Raw genomic sequence first — 23,466 nt, forward strand, 5'->3', positions numbered from 1 at the left:
AAACATCTTAATTGTTTAAAATAATAAATTGAATGAAGTCGTCAGTGTAACTGTCTTAGTTCACGTTTAATTAAAAGCGGGAACATTTCTTACAGCTGCTAAGGTACGACGTCATTCAGTTCGCTTTAAATTTTAGTTTCTATCTGTATTATAACTTTGTTAGGGAAATTTTTGATTTCAAAGAGATGTTATTTGAAAATATGTATTATTTATTTTGTTCAAATTTCACACAATATCCTCACTATGTTTCCTTCACCGTTTGTTAGTGGTGTCTAAATAATCTTAGAAAATATATCTCAAAAAAGTCACATTGGTACTTACAGTTAGTTGGTTTTGAGGTTATCTCTATTGGGTGACTCAGTATTAATTAATCCTTTAAAATTGTATAGCTCTGTACAATTTTAAGAAGTACAATTAAATCAATGTATAAATTCTCTAGTCCACTGGTTTCTTTCATTTCATAAAAAGCTTATCTAAAGAATATTATGACAGACATAACAAGAAAGTCCAGTCGTTCACGGGTGATGCGATGACCGAGAAAAATTGGAATTCATTTTTATATTAAAAGGAATTATGAAACAGATTCCGACTTCGCTATTGTGTTTAAGATAAACAATTATTGTTTTAGTTTGTTTAAAGGCCGGCAACGCATATGTAACGTCTCTGGTGGTTTCGGGTGACCATTGGCGGTGGCGATTGCTTACCACCAGGTGAACCATCTGCTCGTTTACTGGCTTATACCATAAAAAAGAACAACTACTAGAATATTTATTTGTTTCCAAATTACAAACCAAATAAGCGTATATCGACTCAAGTCTCTCTAATTAAAACGTTTCTGGCATACGGGATAAAATTATAATTTACTCCTTTATCGTTTATCCGCGCGATTATTCTATTAAGATACTGCTTTATAATACCTCAGTTTATCATAAACACATAATACCACGTCTTTTAATCTCCGAAGAGGTTAGGCGCATATTCAGAACGCAAATCCATTTATTAAGTACTCGTTCTCATCAACATACACTTCGTTCTGAGGCACAACCACTTCTCCACTCATAAGCAGGGGGCCTACTCTAATTCAACAAACGACGCACGAAAATTCTTCGCAGACTGCATACTACAATTCTATTTATTGCGAACTTTCGTGAACAAAAATGAACGAATAAATAAATAGTTTTTAATATGAAATTAAAAATAAAACATTATATCAAGTAATTCTATTAGTAAATCATTAAAACCTACGGCCGAATATTAAACGAAACTTCGCATTCGACAGCCGGAGTAGACCCCCAGACTCAATACGATTAAACTCTTGTCATTTCGTATCGATCACAAGAGTGTTATTACCGCGAGATTAAATTTAATTATAAATTCCCGTCGGAGACTCCATTAAGGGTGTTTTGGTAGGTAATTATGCATGAATTAAAGTGGTGTTTTGGTTAAAATTTGTAGTCACATGCGCACCGTTTAGCACATTCTTTGCGACGGTGCTGGCTTTTAAATGGTTTTATTTAGCTTGCCCTGTTTGTTTAGGTCTTTAGTAATTGGAATTTCACCACCTAGCTGACGATAGATCTTTCTAATATTTAGTACTCAATTCTAATCTTGATGACCATATAATGTAAGCTATTTTTTCCATAACTACCTGTATTATGAACATTAAACGAAGGGGCTTGATTAGTAGTACTCCTGCCTTCGAGCTCCGGTAACCCGCTTGGTCGTCAACGACTCCGAGTTAAGAATATGTCTATCGCCCGAATACTCAAACGCTACTCAATTTTAAGTTGTACTTAAATAACGTGCTATCTCTGTCATTTTATAAAGAATTGATAGTGACAGAACTACATTTGAGAGCGTCTTAAAATTGAGTAGCGTTGAGTATTCGGGCATATGTGACTCAAAACTAGTAGAGCTTTTCTCCATCCGTTAATACGTAATACTAATAATTAGTTAAGTTACCAGACATTGTGTAATGAAACAAACCCTAACTTTATTTAGCAAAAACCGATCAAAGTACAAAAGCTAATAAAGTAGACTTCACGTTGTACTTTTATCGACTCCGGTTATTTATAGACGGTTTAACACCTCACCACTACCTATGGGTGCGGTAAACTGCAATACTTTACTTTTATGAAGCTCTCGATGTCACCAACAGTTTAAAATAGTTTTACAGCGCTTGCTCAAACTCTAAACTATTGCGGAAACTTTCAACTATGTGTGTTCGGTTAAAATTCATAGTTTAAACTTAAGAACACAATGTCGTTTGTGTTAATTGCAAATTATTTTCTGGGGAGTTAAATTTGAACTATATTTGGGGGTGGAAATAACATCGATCAGCAAATCTTTTTTTCACGACTGGAGAGAGGTCAAGCACGAGCAACGATTTTACGTGTACGATTTTACAAAAATAAAATACCATTATCACTTTTTGGATGGCACGAGAATCGAACCTGTGACACAATGTACAGTAGCCGGTCACCAAAAGACTCTGCCAACCGTGCAGTAATCATTATTACTGGCTCATATACACTATCTACTCATATTACTATGATTAAATAATAAATTTCTTTTTTTTTAAGAATTTTCCTTCTCCGAAATATGATGTAAATACTGATTTATTATTCTCCAAAGTGTTTTAAGGTTTTAAACAGTTCAACGTTCGCCGATTACATTACGCCGAATACATTGAAAGTCTCGTGAATAAATAATGTTTTACCTTTGATGTGAATAAGCTGACCTGTTATCTTTAAAATGACGGAAGAATTGTTTAACATACAAATTAGGACAAACATTCCTGAGAATTGTCGCTCAACACTTGTACGAGAATAGTTTATTTTATAATTTGTCCTTGGTAACAAGCGTAGGATTTATTTCGATTTTTAGGAATTGCTATGCTATGTTGCTGTGAATGCGTTTGGCTTCTACCAATCATATTCATTGGTACAGATAGCTTAGCACTGGTGGAAACGGACTAAGCTAAGCTATGTTTTTATATGTAAAGCATGATGAAGAAACCTTAGCTTATATGTCAATTCTGATTATAAGTCCGAAATCGGTATTTCGCATTGAGAAAACGTGGTGATTAATGCTCACACCTTCCCCATGTGAGAAAGGCCTTTGTCAACAGTGGCCACTAACTCGTATGTTTTTTTTTCTTCTTTGTGGCAACCGAACTCGTATGTAATAAATAATTGACTCTACCTTTCGACAAATTATGTCAAATTGATTGTCCTAGGAAATTGTCAAATTCATATTAAAAATGTTTCACCCGATGTACCGTAACTGTTTTAAGTTCCCAGTTCTCATAAACGGACAATTAATTCTGACCAACTATATGTATACGAGTAAATATCTCTTCGCACGATTTAATTTATAAAAAACTATCGAATAGAAACAGAAAGCTATTGTTTTAATCTAGCATTCAATCTCTCGTAGCTACAATATTTTAACGTTAGAATGTTATTTTTATCGCGTTTGCGGATACCATTCATTGCAGTTGCCATTTAATAGGCGATCCGAGAACAGTGTGACACATTGGTCTGTGGCGCTTTGAAAAAATATGCCAATAAAAGCGAATACCTCACCTGAACTTTTATAGGAATCCATTCTTTCTATGAATTTATGATTGGTTATAAACTACTCGTAAATACTGCGTCTATCTAAAAAGAGAACTGTTTATTTCCTTTAAAAATCCATTTTGAATTTCAATATAAAATCATTAACTAAAAATCACGGTTTACTCACGTCGCCGCGTTAGCGCACGCTGCTCATGATGAAGAGTCCCTCTGTGACGCGAAACTGGTAGAGCTTTTTAATTAATAAAATCATTTTTAAACGTACTCAATATTATCTTTTCCATATCATTATGATTATCGTAATATTATGACCACCTGTCAACATTTGTTTTAAATAAAGAAACGTTAATATAATATTTATTCTTATATCAAAATACATTGTTAATCAATAAAAAAACTCAAAGTTTAGCTTGCCAATTCATTCAAATCATCAATCAACGAACGTATCACAATATCAATTGCTCTTGTTAATAAAATGAGTATAACACGCGGCCTCTTAATAGGCGCACATTTAACTTATTGGGAATCGATTACAAAAGGTTAAAAAACAGGTTCAAAAAGATCTTTGTAAAAACAATTCGAATTTTATCAATATATATCGAAGTATTACTTTATGAGAGACAGGCACCTTTACCTTTAAACCACCGCGACAAACTCTTAGTTTTCTTTTTTACCTTAAACAATAGTTAGAATCTTCCCATACATCAATATTCTCACTTCTAAAAACCAAGTTATATTTTTCCAACCAGCTATTGTGATAAAAAATGATCGATAAATTGAATGCCAGCCGTCGAGCCACTACGGAGTGCGCCAAATCATTTCCCTCTAGTGTCGACCATGACCACGGCATCCGCAATCAAATCGACAGCCGAACGCCACTAGAATCAACATTTTTTCGATCAAAATACTAGTGGTTTTAGTAAGTCGATTGGACAAGACAATGTCCATAGCTATCTACACCATTGAGCTAACTTTAGAACTGGATGTACGGATAGCAAAATATAGTATATTATACAAATATACAGTAAATATGTTACGATGAAAATCAAACTCATTATTGCAAACTATGTGTACGTTATTTACAAGACTTTCTTATTGTAGATGCCTCATTGGTCGAGTGGTCGCAAGTGCAACTGGACGAACAAGGGGTTTCGTATTCAATTCCCGGGTTGGGCAAATTATGTCACACGCTCACCACGTGTAACATTATACTTAACACAAATGGTCAAAGTGCATATACATTGTATAGCGGCATTATGTGCAGTAATTAAAATGTTCGAGGATTGTTCATGACGTTGTGTCCCAACGTCTAGTTTAATACTTTTTTCAGAATGTTCGAATTAACTTTACAAATTGTGCGACATTCCCATTCTACATTGCATTCAAATTGCAGTTCCTTCTAAATTGATAAACGAGATTCGAACGTCGCAACTTTCAATGACAAACGGTGCTCTGAATTTTAATTAATTCAACCTATTCCCTCACGTGACAGTGCGACGTGATTTCGAGTAAAATACGTTTTCCAGGATCCTTTATTTCATTCATTTTTAATTCTACATGTGAGAACTGAAAAAGTAATTTGAGTGATATACCAAAATGCGTAATGATCAGCGCATTTTATGCAGAGCATAATATTAAATAACGTCTATTATCGAAGGGTCTAAAATATTAACTTTAATGACAACTTACTTTAATGTCTTAAAAGTCAATTTAGTTTGTACATAATATTTCTGTATTTACAAAAATAGTTCTTAAAGCTCTATTTCTCTTTAAAATATGTTTGCATTTTCTCACTCTCCATTTGAATAACAACGAAACGTTGTAGATGTTTGTCTCCATAGAGTGCGCTTTATTTAATTTCCGGACAAAAAATGACCGCACATTGTGTGCCTTGTGTCCGCGGCTAGACCTTGGTGAGCAGTTTATTTATTTATTTTACGATTTAAATGAAGATTTTTGTTTTAAAATCCAGGGACGTTTGACCTTGGGGTGCAAAAGTCGCTAATTCAGACTTTAATATACGTACTTATAGGTATATAAATGCATGTACTCGTATATGACACCACAAAACTAAACGGAAAAATAAATTAATTGGCGAAATTATCATTCTTTTGAAATACAATAAGTACAATCATGGATATTTACACTGAACAGATAACTTCTTTTATCTGTTTTGTGGATATTTATATATTTTGCTTAAAAAGCAGCTGTGCCCATTACCCCAAATCTCCATCAATGAAACGGTGACAAATCAAAACATTTGACAGTGGGATTTCACACAGTACCGTACCGTACTGCGTTAGAACGCCACGCTCGTTGTCTCCACAGCTGACAGGCATTCATATCACACCACAAGCGCCGACAATAAACCGCTTGACGTGACGTCCACGTTACTAGCTTACGTTGACGTTAACAAAGTCATGTCAACAATCACGAACCGTGTCAAACAGTTTCAGGAAAAGGGAAAAACACTGACACGAAACTGTTTTGCTTCTATCAACATTTCGCTTGAGGCTGTTTCAATGAAACCCTGTTTGATAAGTTTTCCTACTTTGTTAAAGTTTGACTTCGATTATCGCGTTTAAACTGTGCCTGCTACAAAATTTATGTTGAACAAATATGTCTATGAAACATTTTTAGGTATTGTGCGATTAATTTCTTGTTTAAAAGTCCCTCTGTCAGATGAAATCCTCTACTCACACGGAATAGAAATAAGCATTAATCAGTGCGTCCGCTCAAGTCGGATATCAAAATAAATTACTAAAACATAATCCTCCGTTATTCTAGTTTACCTAAAATATAGAAATTCAGTATAAAATCGATAATAAATACGATTTAGCGTGATATGATAGAGTTAGAGTTAAACATTAATTGCATTATCCGGTCAAACCATTAATTGTGACAAATGGCTCAATAAATCCAGACTTGTAACGTTGTGGCCATGTTATCGAATTGCCAGCTTTGATAAAGGTGTTTACACATTATTATCAACTGCTGAGCAAGGGCTTTGAATCTCGAGTTAAGAATTATTGAAGTTTCTTTGATTTTTCGAAAACAATTAGTGATAGTAGTCTAACATGTCCATCACATCATCAACCTTTGGCCCACTGCTGACCAAAGGCCTCTTCTCAGAAGGAAAAGTTTTAAGCATTAATCATCACGCTTGCTCAATGCTTATAATTAGAAATTATAAGCCCAGGTTTCCTCACGATGTTTTCCTTCACCGTTTGTCAGTGGAGTCTAAATAATCTTAGAAAGTACATGTAACTCGGAAAAAGTCACTTTTGTACTTGCCGTTGATACGTTTTGAACCCGCGCTCTCGTACGTAAGAAACCGGGCGTCTGCCACCTGTCCACCACGTAATTCGTACGTAGCCACGCTTTATGGCAATATTACTACTTATCCGACTCATTACATTGTTAATGAAAAGAAAAATGAAAAGTGAATGTTTTCTACACAATTGATAAATATGATTAAAATTACATAGGAGGAGTTATGGTGTTATTTATGTCAATTTCTAAGTATCATAGCTATTCAAACTAACGTTACTCGATCTAAAAATAACTTTTATGCTACACGAAGCCGCGAAATTGAAGCAATTCTCAATCGCTCAATGAATTATAGACAACAATAACGGAACGCTTCAAAGACTCGGAATAAATACAGTTATAAATATTTCTATAGAAAGCAATCGGTAAAGCTGCGGTGCTAACCATGAATGTACAATTTGTTAATGCTATGGTGAACATTATGTGTTTATTATTATGAAATTGATGCCATTAAATATAAGTTCTTGCGAATATTTGCTATTCATAAAGTCTTAGCTTTTTCCTGTGGTGACATTAGATGATTTTTTTATATTATAGGTATTCAATAGCCCATCAATGCTGTACGATCTAGATTATGATATAAGTAACCGACGTGCATACATACGTTGATTTTGGCTAGAAGCACAATACAGAGACAGTATGTATATATTGCTAAGCTACGGAACTGACCAATAGTTTCAAAAATAGGGCTTCATAAAAGCAGTTTGGTATAACAATAGTTGCTGTCTCAGTATTGAATGGCTGTTTCTTTACCTGCTTACCGAATAAGTTGGCTGAAGGCACAGAAATGGCAAAGTCATATTTAAAAAAACAGTTAATAATCTAGTTTCATAATTACATAACCAGGCTAGACTCGAAACTAGCCAACATAAAGTAGGTCCAGTAGCATCTTGGCAAGCCGCAAAATTGAGAAACTAACATTTGTCTACTGGATAGGTCGTATTTCTGGCACTTGGCCATTTTAAAGTCTTTTTATTTTTTTATATTATGTTCTTGTTAAATAGACTGTTTTGATGCGACCTACATGTTTAACTATGATTACAGGCTGTACTGTTAAAAATGTATTTTATACGGTACCGTACATTGTCCTTACCACTTATAAAGAAAAAAGACTTTTGGTTAAAATAATTTAAAAACATGTAGACGATTTGGTGTTAACTGGAAGTCTATATTGTTATAAATTAAATTAAAAAAAATTGTACCCCAGTCGAGGAAAGTAGTATTGGGCTTTCTACTTACAGAAATTTTCAGTAATAGCAAGAAATTTCATTCTATCGACTCATAACGTAACTAGTAAAACGTGTACCTTTTCCAAAGGATTAGATGCTATAATTATGATTCACTTCTAACAGTCATTAAAAACCTTTTAAAAACGTCTAATTACGCGAAAGTGTTCTTAATATTCTACACATAAACTACATACAAATATTTGAGCTCCACATACGAAGCTCTGAAAGGGCCAAAGCGTGAGCAGTTTCGCTATAATTTATACTTATATTAAAACCATTGTTCTACGGTACTTTGTTCATAGTTGGCTTTAAATGCAATTAAAATATGCAGCTTGCCACAATGGAAAGTGTGATTTTATGCTGGCTATTGTATTATGCTTCGTTCAAGAATTTTCTCTGCATAATTTGTTACATAGGGACGACACTTCATAAGTAAATTTACACTTTAAAATTTACTAAATACTATGCTTATAGTAAAAGTGAACCCTACGGGGTAGTTTCTAACTACTCACAATATAAAGAGTTCTATAGTGTTCTATGGTTTTTGAGACTGCACGTGCTGACGTCAGTTTATAACGTCAAATAGTTATTTCTCTTAGGACCGAAATTGCTTTATGCACGATCACGACGGACACCCGTGCTACGCATGGTGCAACGCATTGTTAAGTATTGCTACTTAACGGTGTACATATTATTATACACTTTACAGTCTTATCGATGGAAACTTAATTTAATATTACGTAACAAAACGAAAACGACTAGCAAGATAAAAAAGACAGGCATTAAGCCCGTATTATAAAGATTGTCGTGTGCCCGTCACGGAGCACTTTTGTACGGAACCGCGCAAAACGTAGTTTCGACCTTCAATAGGTTTATTAGTAGACAACTGTTGTAAAAGATACCATTACAAAAAAAAAGTGTAGAATTATAATTAGTTAAAACAATTATTTATTTTTAAATGTTATCGCATGAAAAAGTGTAGAATTATAATTAGTTGAAACATTTTATTTCTTTTCAATTGAAAATACAACTCACACAACTCTTGATTAAGGGTGTAATTGAATAATAATTATACATATTTATTGAATACAAAGTTGAATTGGCTTTTGTAACTTTGTGCTACTTGCAAATATTGACAGTCCTCGGATCGCCGTCGCTGTATGCCAATAAGATAACATATTTTACATTCCAATGCTGCCAACACAGTGGAAAGAGATCTGTTTACCTGGGCAACTGAATACCTCTTCATTGCAAAGATTTTTGAGGCTTAATTCTTTTTATTGAGAACTTGGGTTTATAGTATTTGTAAAAAAAACAACTACCGTACTACATAAAATGCTGGGCAACTGTTGAAAGAAGTTGTAACACGGTATGTGTCTCTACCCCTCTCTTTCTATACCTCATTTTTATCATAATAAGAATAATTGTGTCAACAATAAATTATTATACAATACAACAATAACCAATTCTATTCTACTATTAACAAGTACTATAATGTAACAAAATCTAAAATTCAAAACACTAAATTAAACCAGATCACTTATTACGAATTCCAAACTTGATCTCTTTTGATAGCAATTACAATACTAACCGCGAGAATTTACACTGAAAAGGCAAACAGAACAAAGTTAGTGCTTACCGATTCATGATTACTGAAGAGGCGATACGAGGCAAGATAGAGGAAGCGAGGCGAGGCAGACAAGGCAAACAGATGTTGACTGATGCAGACACAACATTGTCCAGTATGTCCCCGAGTGCCGACGTGCACAAACAATGATTTGATTAAAGAACAAACATTGTGCAAATCCTATTGCCGTACTGTCTATCCGATTTGTACCGATTACCGATTTGTTGTCTATAAATCTAATCGTGTTGTTCAAAATAGGAAAAGCGATTTAATTTTGCTATTTTATTTTAATTCTTATTAATTTTACAATAGGATAAATTAATGTTTTTTTTAGGAATCAGGACATGTAATTATATTAAATTTTATGCGGACCTTTGATAAAAGCGTTCTAGCCTTCAATTCTGCTTGTTATTTTATAATTAGACACAAATGAGTATCAGATAATAAGTATTTAATATTGTCTACGGATATATGATCAGATCAATAGATAAATTATATTCTGTGTTCAACATCTACAATTTAAATAATTAACTAAATGAACAACGATTTTAATTAACAAAGAAAATATTTATTTACCATTGACCTGTTTAAAATCGCAAACAATGTGTGCCAGTTCTCATCCTTAAAATACATAGTACTAACGTCCTATTTCTACTTCCTCACGCATCGGCTTTGAAACAATTCATCACCCCTCACCCCTCACCCCTCAGGATTTAAATAGAGCCCTCAGCACACTGGTTACATAAATATGTATGACGGTGGCGCTCAGCCCCGCTATCAATTGCCACTTGACCGGGCCCCAAGTAAAAACTCTGAGCCGGAGTGGAGAATCTGTTGTAAAACTATTGAAGATAAGTTCAACTATTCAGTTTGCACTAGATGTAGAGATGGGGCACCGAAACTCTGAGAAAAATTACAAATCATTTTCTTTACTGGCTTGTGTTTTTCTACGAACTAACGCTTACTTAATGCTACCTAAATAATTATTCACATACTGCCGACCCTCGTAATATATCGATCAGTCAATTACATTATTACGACTACATCGTTTCACCACCGTCATACTCCACAACCCAGTTCCATAACAAGGATCTTAAATCGTTTTTAATTAATACAAACAATTCGCTCTTTGCGGTCTCGGAGACGGCAACGCTGGACATCTAGAAAACATGTTGTCACCCCAACAGATGCAGCGGATCACGAACATAAACCCGGGCTACACTCACTCGCAACGGCAACGATAACAATAAGCAAAAACAAATGTAGCCTAGCTAACAATACAACTTATGACGTGGTACAATAATAATAATTGTGATTTTAATTATAATTAGAAGAAGAAAAATTAGTGTACTGTACCAAGTTATGCGTCCAAATTTTTCTTGTAGAGTAATTAGTTGTATAGTGAGTGTCAGCTGAGCTGAGTGGACCGTGTGATGACAGTTTGACGGTGGAAGATGAATTTGACTCGGTTGTGTCGGTGGAGCATGTGAGTGTGGCGGGAGCGAGCGTCCGACCAGCATGGCGGCCGTCGCCGGCCTCTACGGATTGGGGGATGAGCAGCGAGCGAGGCACCGCCGCGGCCAGTGCAATACGGAGCGCTCCGAGTCCAGAGATGACAACACTGAGGCGTAAGTACAATGCTTATTCGACCCGTCGCCGGCGCCATCTTTCATTGGCAACATGAAAGTTGTTTTACAGTATTTAAATAGACTTTTTTCGTCCCTTGGCTGGCATGTGTATCGTATAATCATCTCATGACGGTGCAGTCTCCAATCTGCCTGCCAAGGGAGCAGGTTGTGGCAAATCCTTTAATGTAGACGGTCATATTCCAGCCCTGGACTCTCGAGGACTGTTGACAATGCTGATGTCAAGCACTCATAACAACATTCCTAAACCTTAATCTAATTGATAATTACAAACAGATTAGAATTCAATTAAGCTAACCACGTAACGTGTAATTGGGATTGGATGGTATGTCACTATCATATCCGATTACTGCTCAAATACAAAACATAGAACTAATTGGAAACTAACCTGCATCAATTGTGGGCTAAATAATTTCCGTGTAGTGTTATTATTGTTAATTGAACACTAATAATAAGCGAACTGAATTTCAGATTCAATGATTCAGTTTCAGTTTCTGTGACGCTTTCATTCGGATTGCGATGCAGCGTTCGACAGATTATCGCATTAAGGTTTACGCTATTCACATTTTGCTAAACAATTACACCAAAATCGGCTTTAGGGTAACTTATGTATAAATGTGATAATTCTTGGAACCTTGGAAGCATTATATAAATACTTTATTACAAAATCATTAGTAACACTGCGTCTCAGTCAGGGTTCCTTCAATTCCAGTTGCTGTTAAACCCTTACGAAAACAAAGCAAGTGTCCAAGTGTGTTTTTTTTTAACTTGCCCTTAATTGTATTAAAGTGGCTGTAAAGATAAATAATGAGTCATGATTTTATTTTAATCCTAACTACGAGTATAATCGGTTGATTATACTCGTAGTTAGGATTAAAGAGAGGTTTCTCTTTACTTTCTTGGTTTGATTTGAAAAAATATTTTCGTATTAGATAGTCCATGTATCGAAAGCTATAAGCTATAATATATCATATCATATCATACCCTATGAACAATCCAAGCCGAACAGCAGGTGAAACATACGGGTATATGACATTAAAATCTACCAAATGTTACCTGTTCTCACACAAAAAACTTGGATTTGACCGGATACAAGCAGTTGTAATAAGTTCAACGTGATTAAGCTTCCAGTAATTGCCGTGAACGAACATCGATAAAGTTTAAATTAGCCGCGGTGTTAAATCAAACAAGTTAGTCTTTAAGTAAGTAATAGTTCAAAGCCGAGCTGTACTTATGTGTGTATCTTTTATATGTGTATATACATACTGTTCTATACGTTAACAGAAGAGCTCGTAGTTTAGTCGTCTATCATTATATGCTTAACAATATTTTTTATAAAATTTCTAGATGAAACCTACGCTAAATAGATTCCCCAACAATCATTAAATTCCTAACCCCTAAAAGGCCGATAACGCACTTGTAACTCGTCTGATAATTGCTTACCATCAGGTGATTCGTCTGCTCATTTATTCCATAAAAAAGGTAATTCATTTTCAATATTATATTCTTATTTTTAAAGGCAATTAAATTACCTTTCACACCGTATAGGTCATCAATTAAGTTCTTGTCACAGGAAATATTTATCAAGAAATGAAAGAAACGCCAGTGTCTCCGTTTCTTTGTTCCCACGTGAATATTGACGACGGCTCCTCTCGCAGGTTCTGTGCCAAAACTTAAAGCAAAACTTTGTAACAAGATCAAGTGACCGTATTAATACACATTGCGACCTCGAAATCTTTTTTCTATCTCACTCGCACACATCTCTAACCAACAAGAAAGACGGAGACGCACGATTTTATTGAGAATCAATTTGAAAGGATAGGTTACCTCGCCCGTCGCAATTAATATTTCGATTTCCCAATAGACAGTTTTGTTGAAAGACCCTTTCGCAAAATGATTTTTTAACATTACCGTACATAAGATTTTTTCTATCATCTGGGAATAAGTTTAGTAAATAATTAAATTTCCGTCGTATTTTTGTTTCTCTGTTTGTTGTAACTTCGTAACAGGCTCCTCCAATATTTGTTCAGCGATAAAGTTAATATTTAGATACAGTAAAGTTTAATATTTGGCTCGGGCCATTTCTATAAAAAGAAAAACAATTATTTGGAAAGTAATATTTGAAGAAACCAAATAATATATTATGTATACTAAATACTAAGTTTGGAATACAAACATACATAATATAATCAGTTCGCAAAAAAAGTTTCAATTAATATTTCGCAACAACAATAGAAAAAAAACCTTTAGAAATGAAAGAAAGAAAAGTGACATAACTTAAAAAAAACAAGTCGCTTACATAAGCCTAAAATCTACAGTCAAACTGAACATTCAACGGATCTGAATGTCTAAAGGGCTAACCCTAAAGCCGGCGAGTGCAGTAGGCCGTAATTGTCGGCCGACACTTTCATTACCGGCCGCCTTGGCCTTGAAGACGGTATTACGTAACCAGTAACCCTCTGTACGCCACGACAGGCCGTCTGGGGAACGCGCCGAGATTTTCTACCATCGCGCCAGTAACGTTATGTCATTTATTGTAACTATTTTTAATGGTGTTTTCTTTTTTTATTTTGTTCCAAATATAAATTTATAGAAAAGATATAAAAAAATTGGTTTATTTCATTTTCTGTCAATACCTTCATGTGTATTTATCGTTGAACAATAGGTGGTCCGTTACACATACTATAGAAAACTATTGAACAATATATAAAATCCAAATACAAATATAACAATGAAACATTTATTTACCGTCAATATTTTAGCATTTTGTTGTATACTTGTAAACTTTGCATACAGAATTACTTTAACCGAATATCTCAATTTGCACAAAATATAATACATAAAAATATTAGCCAGTTACACAAACTGAATCTTAATCGGCAGTGGTTAAACAGGGTACCATAAAAACCATGTTGGCCCCTTTGCCACAAGTTCATAAACCCCTTGACACTATAAAAGTGGCTACGTTCGTAACTCGTAGCCGAGCTACGCAATGTGCTACGAACGCCTACGCTCGTAGCGGCGTAGACAGCGCGGCGTCGCCGTAGCCAGTATCTTTCGACTCAAAATATAATATATTAAAGGTCACATATAGGTCGACATTCGACCGCATATTTTACAAAAAGATTTAATTTTTAGATTATTTTATACTTAGAGAAAAAGAAATTACTGCGTGATATTGCCAAATACGAATAAATGATACCGTACGTATGTGTTAAAATCTTGTTACTGTTATTAATGATAATTGATTCAATCATTTTTATAAAACATAATAGCATATTTCACTACTTTTCCAAACAAACTTTAATTGTTCCTTTCATATTCTTAAATTCAATAAAATATTTATGTTTATATAACATAAAGGTAAATAGAATTATGTTCAAATCATAATCAAACTTATTCTTCCATCGATCTCTTGCAGCTACTCCCGTGAAAAGGTTAAAGGACTGACATTGTAACAGTTTTCTTTATATGAACTTGTTTGCCGATGAGTACATATACCAAGTAAATATGATTTAGACATTTGTAAGGTTTCGTAATCCTCGCAGCCGAGCTCAGTAGACGACTGGTACTAGCTCAGAACTATGTCTGTAGACAGACCGGCGCCTCTAGCAACTAGTAATGGGTCAACGCTTTTAGTCTATGTTTTTATATTCTACTAATAGACCCCGTGAACTTTGTTTTGCCTGGGAAATTTTCCTGCGCATATTTGTTGTTTTTTTATACATAAAATCCTCAGTAACAATAACAAATCCACCAAAAAGTGAAGTCAGTTAAGCAGTTCTCGGGATCTGCGCTTAACAACCCTTTTGCGATTTATTTATTCTTCAATTAATAGCATTTTCTTGACTCTTCATTGGTCGAGTGGTCACAAGTACAACAGCCGCGCAAGGAGCCTAAGGTTTTATACCCGAGACGCGTAAAGTATTACTTAAGGTTCCTTGTGTGAATATTTATCTGTAGTAGCACTGAGTCTGGTATAGGGTCTGGTGTATAGCAACAGAGTCACACTCTCTTACATAGGACTCATAATATAAATGGTGAAAAGTGCGTTTACATTACATTACAGTGGCATTACGAGTGTAATGAGCATATCTGCCTAACCCTTATCTCCACGCCTAGGCACGCCGATTGGAGAACACACTTAAATGAGTTGAAGTTTGTCACAGAGCCAGCTTATACGACACTCGCGAGAAATGTAACAAATATCTTTTACTATGCCTATACCAAACTACTTATACGTATATCTATACAAGGTGTTCTAAAAGTCCACACATCTACCACGGCTTTAGTGGGAGGTAGTGATGTGTTTGAAGATCTATTAAAGCTTTCTAAAATTATCTGCCACGCAGATAATTTTAGAACACCTTATATACAGATGCGATAAGTGTGTGAAGGCTGTTAATAATACTGATCTTTTAATTGAAAAAAGAAATAAATATTCTAAACCGTGAACGGATTCAGCAAAGATCAATCTATCTTTTTGATTGATCGGAGTCTTAGTTGTTAATCTGAGGAAGTACTCGTTCGCGGTGCTGCTGAAATTTTCAGAGAAAGATTCCCTTTTTGTTTAGATGAAGATTATGCCCGTTTTAACGGAAAACACAAGTTCAATTTGGTAGAAAAATATAATTTGTGCGTTCTCAAAACCGAGGTCAAATTGGTAGATAAATTATGTTCTAAACTGGGCTTTATAAAATTAAAAGATTTAGAAATAAAATTATGCCTGCACTTTGCTCAAAGTGGGGATTCAAACTCAGGTCCCTTCATTTGCGAACACTCATTCTACAAGGCACTCAAAACTAACATACATACTTATTCCTACATTCATGGGGTATTATTAACATTGAATAAACTTATATATCATGACTAACCTTCAAAATTTTCTGATTTGCAAAGAAAATATATCTTGTGCAAAGAAAATTTAACTTGATTAATTTACTGCATTTTGAACTAACATACATATACTAAGCACAGCGTACACATATATGCGGATAGCCGCATGTACGTACGTATAGTTGTATACGCTAAAACAAAATACTGCATTGGAACACATCGCATACATACATACACAGGTACATTATATACATCTCTCGTATGTATCGAAATTGTTCTTGGATGCACGAACCGTGTAGAGCAAGTTTATTTTTTAATGAATAACCGTTGTAAGTACTCAGAGTCGTTTAACTAACTAACTTAACTCAGTCCTTAGAAATTGTTTTCAGAACAAAATCCTTACTAAGGAATAGTTCTAAATGTTTATCAGAGAGCACTATTTGAGAGAGTGTCTTTGTCATAGTCTTGAACAAATACTGATATCACTTCAAAGTCGAAAGCCAATAAAGTTTCAAATAAACCAACAAGACTCTTGTCTTATAAATGTCAATAAGCAAATGTTTAAAGAGAAACTAGCTTCTGCCAGCGGATTCCCCCGCGTGGCTGAAGAATAAAATATTGCCTATGCGTTTATCCAGACCATAATCTACTACTGTTTCATCTCAATCCCTCTAGCCGTGCAGAAGTAACAAATAAACAAAAGAATATGCAAACTTTCACATTTATAATATTAGGAGGATATTAATAATATCCGTCTATTTATTAATTCCTTGAGGAAACTTTTTGATCGTCCCCAAGTGTTCACGAAAAAGCAACTTAATACTTATTCTTTTAAATAAAAAACAATTCTCTTCACTAACTTGATACTACGAGTACGAAATGTTCCTAAAAAGACTTCAAAATGCACAGCCCGTGTTACTCTGCGCTAAGGAATTTAAATGCAGATGTCTCACAAAAGATGCAGCAATACATTTCACTAGCTCACTTAATATGCACCAGATTCGGTTCAAAGTTTCGCTATCGAGTCTTATACAAGATTAAATAACTCCGAAACTGCCTCATTGGTTGAGTAGTTGCAAGTTTGGGTTCGATTGCAGGTACTATGGTGCTTGTTCTAGCTAGTTTATATGTTTGAATTTTGCTTTCAGGCGAGAAAAGTCATTGGATGATTTTCCCCCGTAAAAAAAAAGCACGGTATGCTTTTAGTTTTATTTTAAAATGGAGCTCATAACTCATAAGCTTAATGGTGAAAAGTAGATGTCACATTGTATATATTATGTAGACCTCTGTCTGCCTCCTCGAAGATTAAATGGAGTGATGTTATATTGAATAACTCATAAATAGCTTAAAACTGTTGATTTTTTAACGGGAAAGAATGCTTTAATAGTTGAATGTGTGAATAAGTCAGAAAATTAAGCGTTAATTATAATAATTCCTTTTTTACTCTTTGTGATTTTTAAAAAGAGAAAATTTTAATTTGAAAATTATTCACTTTCGAGTTCTGTACTAGTCCTTAAAAATAAGTTTTCAACACGTCACCATTAGAAAATAATAGTATCTTTTTTACTTAATAATTATGTAGTCACTACCGAAACTTTACTCCACTTAAAATTCTTGAGAAACATTACAAAACTTTTCTACAGCTGTTGTAGCCCGCCACGTAGCGGCGAATAGCGTAACTATTAACTGCTCGTAGTTTCAGTTCTGCCGTGGGCGCTAGAGTGCGGCGCTCTAGCGGAAAACCGTGAAACTAAATATTTTCAGGACTTTTCTATCAAAATATTATATTTTCTTTACAGCATACAACAAGCGAATAATTAATTATTTACTTTCAAACGAATTTTATACGGTCTTGCAAACTGAAGACAATTTGCGCTGAATGGAACTACAATGAACGTCGGATGATCGTAATTTCACAAGCCACCGCTAGATGTCGTTTCCAATATAGTTCGAGCTTTACAATGTAGATGGCGCTACGGGTACGTTAACAGAAATAAGACTTGTTTGCTCTATATTTGCTTTCATAACAGCGAAGTAGATTTTACAAAATTAGATAATAAATCACAAACCTCTTAACAAAATAAGTTTTTTGCAAACACGGGTAACACTAGTGCTTTTCCCTAGGGATTTGTTAATACTCATCAGTATATCCAAACCTGAAACAATAATTTGTGAATCACACTAAGAATGATTGCAGTTTTAATGAATTACCTGGGTTTGGGTGTAATTAAAATTAAATATGTTTTTTTAAATATATAGTATTTAAACTATAATTTGTAGTAAATTTTGCGTCACAGGTAACTCGTTTGATCATAATAATTATCTTTACTATTTCAGGCAATAAAAAAATAAATTAATCTGTTGTTTTTCAGTAGACTACCTTACTTAAAATTACAAACTAGCTTCTGTCAGCGACTTTGCCCGTTTTTTCGGGATAGTACTTATGTATTATTCAAGATATATCTAAATCTCAATTTACCAAAATATGTCAAAGTCCATTTAGATCCATTACATATTTTTTTGGCCGAAACAGTGACAAACATACATCCTCGCAACCTTTCACATATATAATCAGTTAGGGTTGAGTTGTAAAAGGAGGCTGTTATTAAAGTTACGAAATAACTTGGTTACTATTATAATGAACCTCCTCCAGCTATTTGTTCTTGTTATCTTTTGTTTCTCCTCAAACCCAATTAAGCTAACAGTACGTAATTCAAAAGAAATTATCTTTTTGTTGTTTTAGTGAGAACTAATGTTGTTATGTAAAGGTTGTCTGGTAGATATCGCTTTTAGCGATAAGGCCGCCTTTGTGCCCTATTTGTTTTGTAACGCATGTGAGCTATATGTTCATACATACATATAGTAACTATGTATATAAATGTTACAAATTACTTTAAATATTTTCGTGATGATATTAAAATTAGAATTGTTTGTAATTTAGATTCTAAGATTTTATTTCATTATTCGTTACTTATCGACTTAATAAAAGAGTGTTCAAACAATTTTAGCCATAAGACTTTCATCGTTTGATAGCTACAGTGATTCAACGAACAGGACCGCACACTACATTAGCGACATCTAACAACACATAGCGAGAGTCGAGAGCTAAGCGAGCGCAGCCAACCAGGCTAGAGAGCTGTTTCTATTCACGACTTTGATTTATGTACAATATAATACAGCCTCGAGTGGCCTATTTCAATGTTTGGATTATTTCAAGAAAATATTCCTATAGATTAAATACAACCCCTATATTAGAATGTAATTCCTAAATGTCAATTTGCCATTTCACTAAAATGTCATCGCTTACTCCCACTCCGTTTGCCTTTGTTACCAATCCCACTAGTTTACATTTAAATGCGCATCGAAACGCCGTTTCATAATAAATGTATACCTTCCCAGTTCCCACCTACACTGTAAAATACAGGGAAATTATTACAGTCCCGCGCAGCCTCGGAAAGTTATTGAAGGTTACTGTTACCTTAATCCTGAACTAAGTTGTCGCTCTGCAGATAACGATTTGATTTCATTCCATCTCGAAGGCTACGCTATTCAACTAAGACAGGTTTGCTACGCTGTTGCTACGCCGTAGCACCGTAGCAAGTAATCGAGTTGCATAGAAAATGCTTTTATCTGTTCAATTTCCATTGAAATGCAATGATTCAGTAAAGTTGTATTGAAGATTGACTATTTGAAAGAAGTATTAGGTCCAATCGGTCTTATTAAAATTGTATGACGATTACTCAAATAATGTATATTCATCTACTATCTATTTCGTAGCTCTACACCAAACAATTGATTTTGAATACGCGCACAAGAGTTATTTCACAGATGTTCGACAATTCTTATCATCGTTTTTACTAATCTGTGTTCAGCAGAGCAGTCGGTCTTGATTATTGGTCGAAGGATGTACACGAAACATCTGTTTGTTACCTTGAGCGATTAAATGCTCAATAACTAGTGACGTGTACGCATCGGTAGGTTTGAGTTATTATCCCCAATGGAGTGTGAATTGCTGATATCCAGTTCAATCTGGTTACAATTATTCAATAAACAGAACGTTATCGACGATGAACAATGAATTATTATTTGTTTTTGAAGTATTTATTTTCGGAGTGATTAATTTGCAAAATGGAATATTTTAGTAAGACATCCTGTATACCTATATTTCTTTATTATAAAATAAATATAATAATAATTATAGTAAATAATAAATTTGAAATTATATTTATTTTTGCAAATAGGTCACAAGATAATACTTTACACGTCAATCACTAAAATAACTAGATGAGGTACAATCACTATGTCTGTTTGTCGATAACTTGTCAGCTAACTATTTGCTTTAGTAGCAAACCCAATTTCCATTGTTAAGTTGGCTGAATCTGTTCGTAGTTGTATCATCGATTGGCGACTTCTCCCAAAATACTGCATTGAGTCGTTGTGTACCTGAAGCTAAAGAATGTCGTTATAATAACATTACGGGCCACACAGTACAGGACTCTCAAACAATCCAAGTGTGCCAATTGAATGGCAGAAATGCCGCACAGGATCAAAATCGCTTCACGGAGTGCAAAATAATTTGAGTTTAGCTGGATTAGTAGGCGGCGTGGCGCCTCTGATGCCAAGGTTGAGGGGCGCACGTTGTAGCGGGGAGGGGGACGGGGTGCACCCCTCCCCTACAACCACGCGCTTTCGGGAATGATACAGCAGTGCGACGCCGTAACAGGGAGCCGGCAGACGCGTTGACGCCACATCGACCCCGCTTTGTGGGTCAGTGGGGAACGAACGTCCTACTGGATGATAACGATGCCAGCGATTTAATCGCCTGTACACTCACCAAATGAAATGTTTACGCCCAAACTCTCTTTTTACCTTTATTAACTTAATCTTAACACACAGATTTACATAAATGAATGAAAACATTTAATGGATGCATTTGCGTAATATACAAAGTCGTCACGGGGAAGAGAGAAAAGAGGCATTTAAAAATCTTTCTGCTGATATAGGCCTCTTTTTTCCTTTCACAATACTGACAAAGCAACGAAAAACAGTTTATTAACAGTACATAATCAAAGCAATCAACGACATTAAATATGTTTATAGAGTAATTAATGCCACATTATTTGTATGAAAAATATGACATTTGAAACATAGTATCAGTACCAGGAATCTTTTACAGACATTTTTCAGATATTCATGTTTACAGTAAAATACATGTTGTACCAACAGATAACGGGTCACTGTGTTCAGACAATTCGAATAAAATATCGAAATGCTTTATTTTTGTTAAAAGTATACTAGCGACCCGCCCCGGCTTCGCTGAACTGCTATTTTCCAATTTTCCTGATGAGTTTCTCGTTGTTTTTCTCTCGTATAAACCTTTGTTTCATTTGTGTCAAGTTTTCAGTTTTATTCTGGCCATGTCATTTACATCGTGATGTCACTGATGTATAAATTCTTTTGTCATGGTATTTTGTGAGAAATGGGATGTATTTTTGTGAAACAAATAGCCAATTTGCTCAAGCTTTTTTTTTATTTGCAATTTATGTGTGTATCACTGTATGTATGTATTTTTTCGTGAAGTGGGATCAAAAATCTCTAACCGATTGAGCTGAAATTTTGTGACCAATGACCAATGACCATAAATACTATTAAATTCAAATTAAGAAGCTTATCATGAGTAATATACCTAAGTATCTCGTATCCCTTATTTTATTATGTTACTAAGGTAAAACAGTTTTATAGAAACTACAGAACGAAAATTGCCTTAAAATCTATTATTTTTTATTACAAATAATTTAAGTACAACGTAAAAATAGAACTAAACATAAGAAAAGTACTTAACAAGTTATATGTGAATTCAACTCTAGATAACACTAATACAACTACTATTGCTTTGAAAAGAACACTCCGGCTTTAGTTTTATCTTACGACTGCAGTTTCATTAGCCAGTGGAACGTGACTGTGCAGCTGTGGGGATAAATGGACAACCACTCGACTGCTTCCACTCTCATCTAGATTGCATTGTTGTACAAAATCATTTTAATTGGAGTCACAAATTCAGCTTGATGTCGATGTTTTTTTGAAATAATAAGGATTATTGGTGAAATGATGACTAGACTGTTGTAAGTTTCAGTGGTATGTAAATGTTTATGTTGTAACAAAAAAATGGACGAGTAATCACACCATTTTTAATTAAATATAATAACTTTTGAGGTTATAAGTTATGGTAAATTGTACATATTTATTTATTACTTATAATTAATACATTGTATATAAATCATTAATAATCGCATTACTTTTTTGAAATAAATAAAGTAACATGTAAATTTTAAAAGGTTATCATCTGCTTTGTAATACTTTGTTCATACAAAAACCTGTATTTAAAGTCAAGAAGAGGTAGATAAGTTTAGGAGCTAAGCCCAGTAACCCTTCTTTCTTTTTTCTTTCTATACTTCCGTGGCCATACAAAAACGACCAAAGTCTCATTTTGCGTCCGAAAATAGGACATCCCTCGGCGCTGTGACGTCATTTAACCTGCAGTGTGGCGCTATGGTCAAAACGACAGCAGTATTTCCCGCTCGACGATCGTAATATAACACATTAATCATTTATATCACACAATAAGTCACAATTTGTCGCTTTGGACGACACTTGCCCTAGTCTATAGACGCGACGTCACTCAATTTCGTCAAATATCATTATGTACATACATAGTCGTAATCATCTAGTAACAAAAACGTATTAACTTGTAAAAGTGCGTAGGCACAACATTCTAATAAAGGTTAAAAACAATTTTCTATATTCTGTTTAAATATCATTCCAGAGTAACCCGGGGCTATCTAGAAATACAGCGAGTAATGAAAGTATAATTTCTTCAAAGGCTCTTCTTTTTATTTTATTTATGAACAGCTTGGGGAAAGGTCAAGTGCGAAGCTGCAGCCTTGCAACCAATAAACTTGATTGCCTCAATTGGCTGTTCCTTGAAGTTGAGCCTCACGGCTCCAGCTCTAAGCGCCGCTGCGGAACATTGAAGAGGAAATTAATAAATTTGCTCTTCGTGATAACAGAAAACTATTTAATGCTGTGAAGTAGTTCTTCGGAAGGGAAGCTCTTTTAAATGATTACATTGTTGAATTAATGTTATATTGCTTGCAGGTTTTTAGGGTACAATACTCGCGTGTAGATATATGAACATGTCAGAATTTAATTTGACATGTGCT

General features: G+C 34.5%; 1 protein-coding gene across 12 annotated transcripts in view; it reads left to right on the top strand.

Moving 5' to 3' along the window:
- The window catches only part of LOC118262972 (potassium voltage-gated channel protein Shaker), a 347,989-nt gene that overhangs the window by 259,160 nt on the left and 65,363 nt on the right, over positions 1–23,466 (top strand). For 2 of the 12 annotated variants that reach the window (XM_035574739.2, XM_035574755.2), the window contains exon 2: positions 10,952–11,392. The exons of the other annotated variants lie outside the window; for them this stretch is intronic. In XM_035574739.2, coding sequence (XP_035430632.1) covers positions 11,283–11,392 — 110 coding nt within the window. In that variant the 5' untranslated portion in view covers positions 10,952–11,282. The remainder of the gene's footprint in view (positions 1–10,951; positions 11,393–23,466) is intronic. 12 annotated transcript variants of the gene reach the window in all.

Source organism: Spodoptera frugiperda, chromosome 25 (assembly GCF_023101765.2).
Source record: "Spodoptera frugiperda isolate SF20-4 chromosome 25, AGI-APGP_CSIRO_Sfru_2.0, whole genome shotgun sequence".
NCBI classification, from domain to species: domain Eukaryota; kingdom Metazoa; phylum Arthropoda; class Insecta; order Lepidoptera; family Noctuidae; genus Spodoptera; species Spodoptera frugiperda.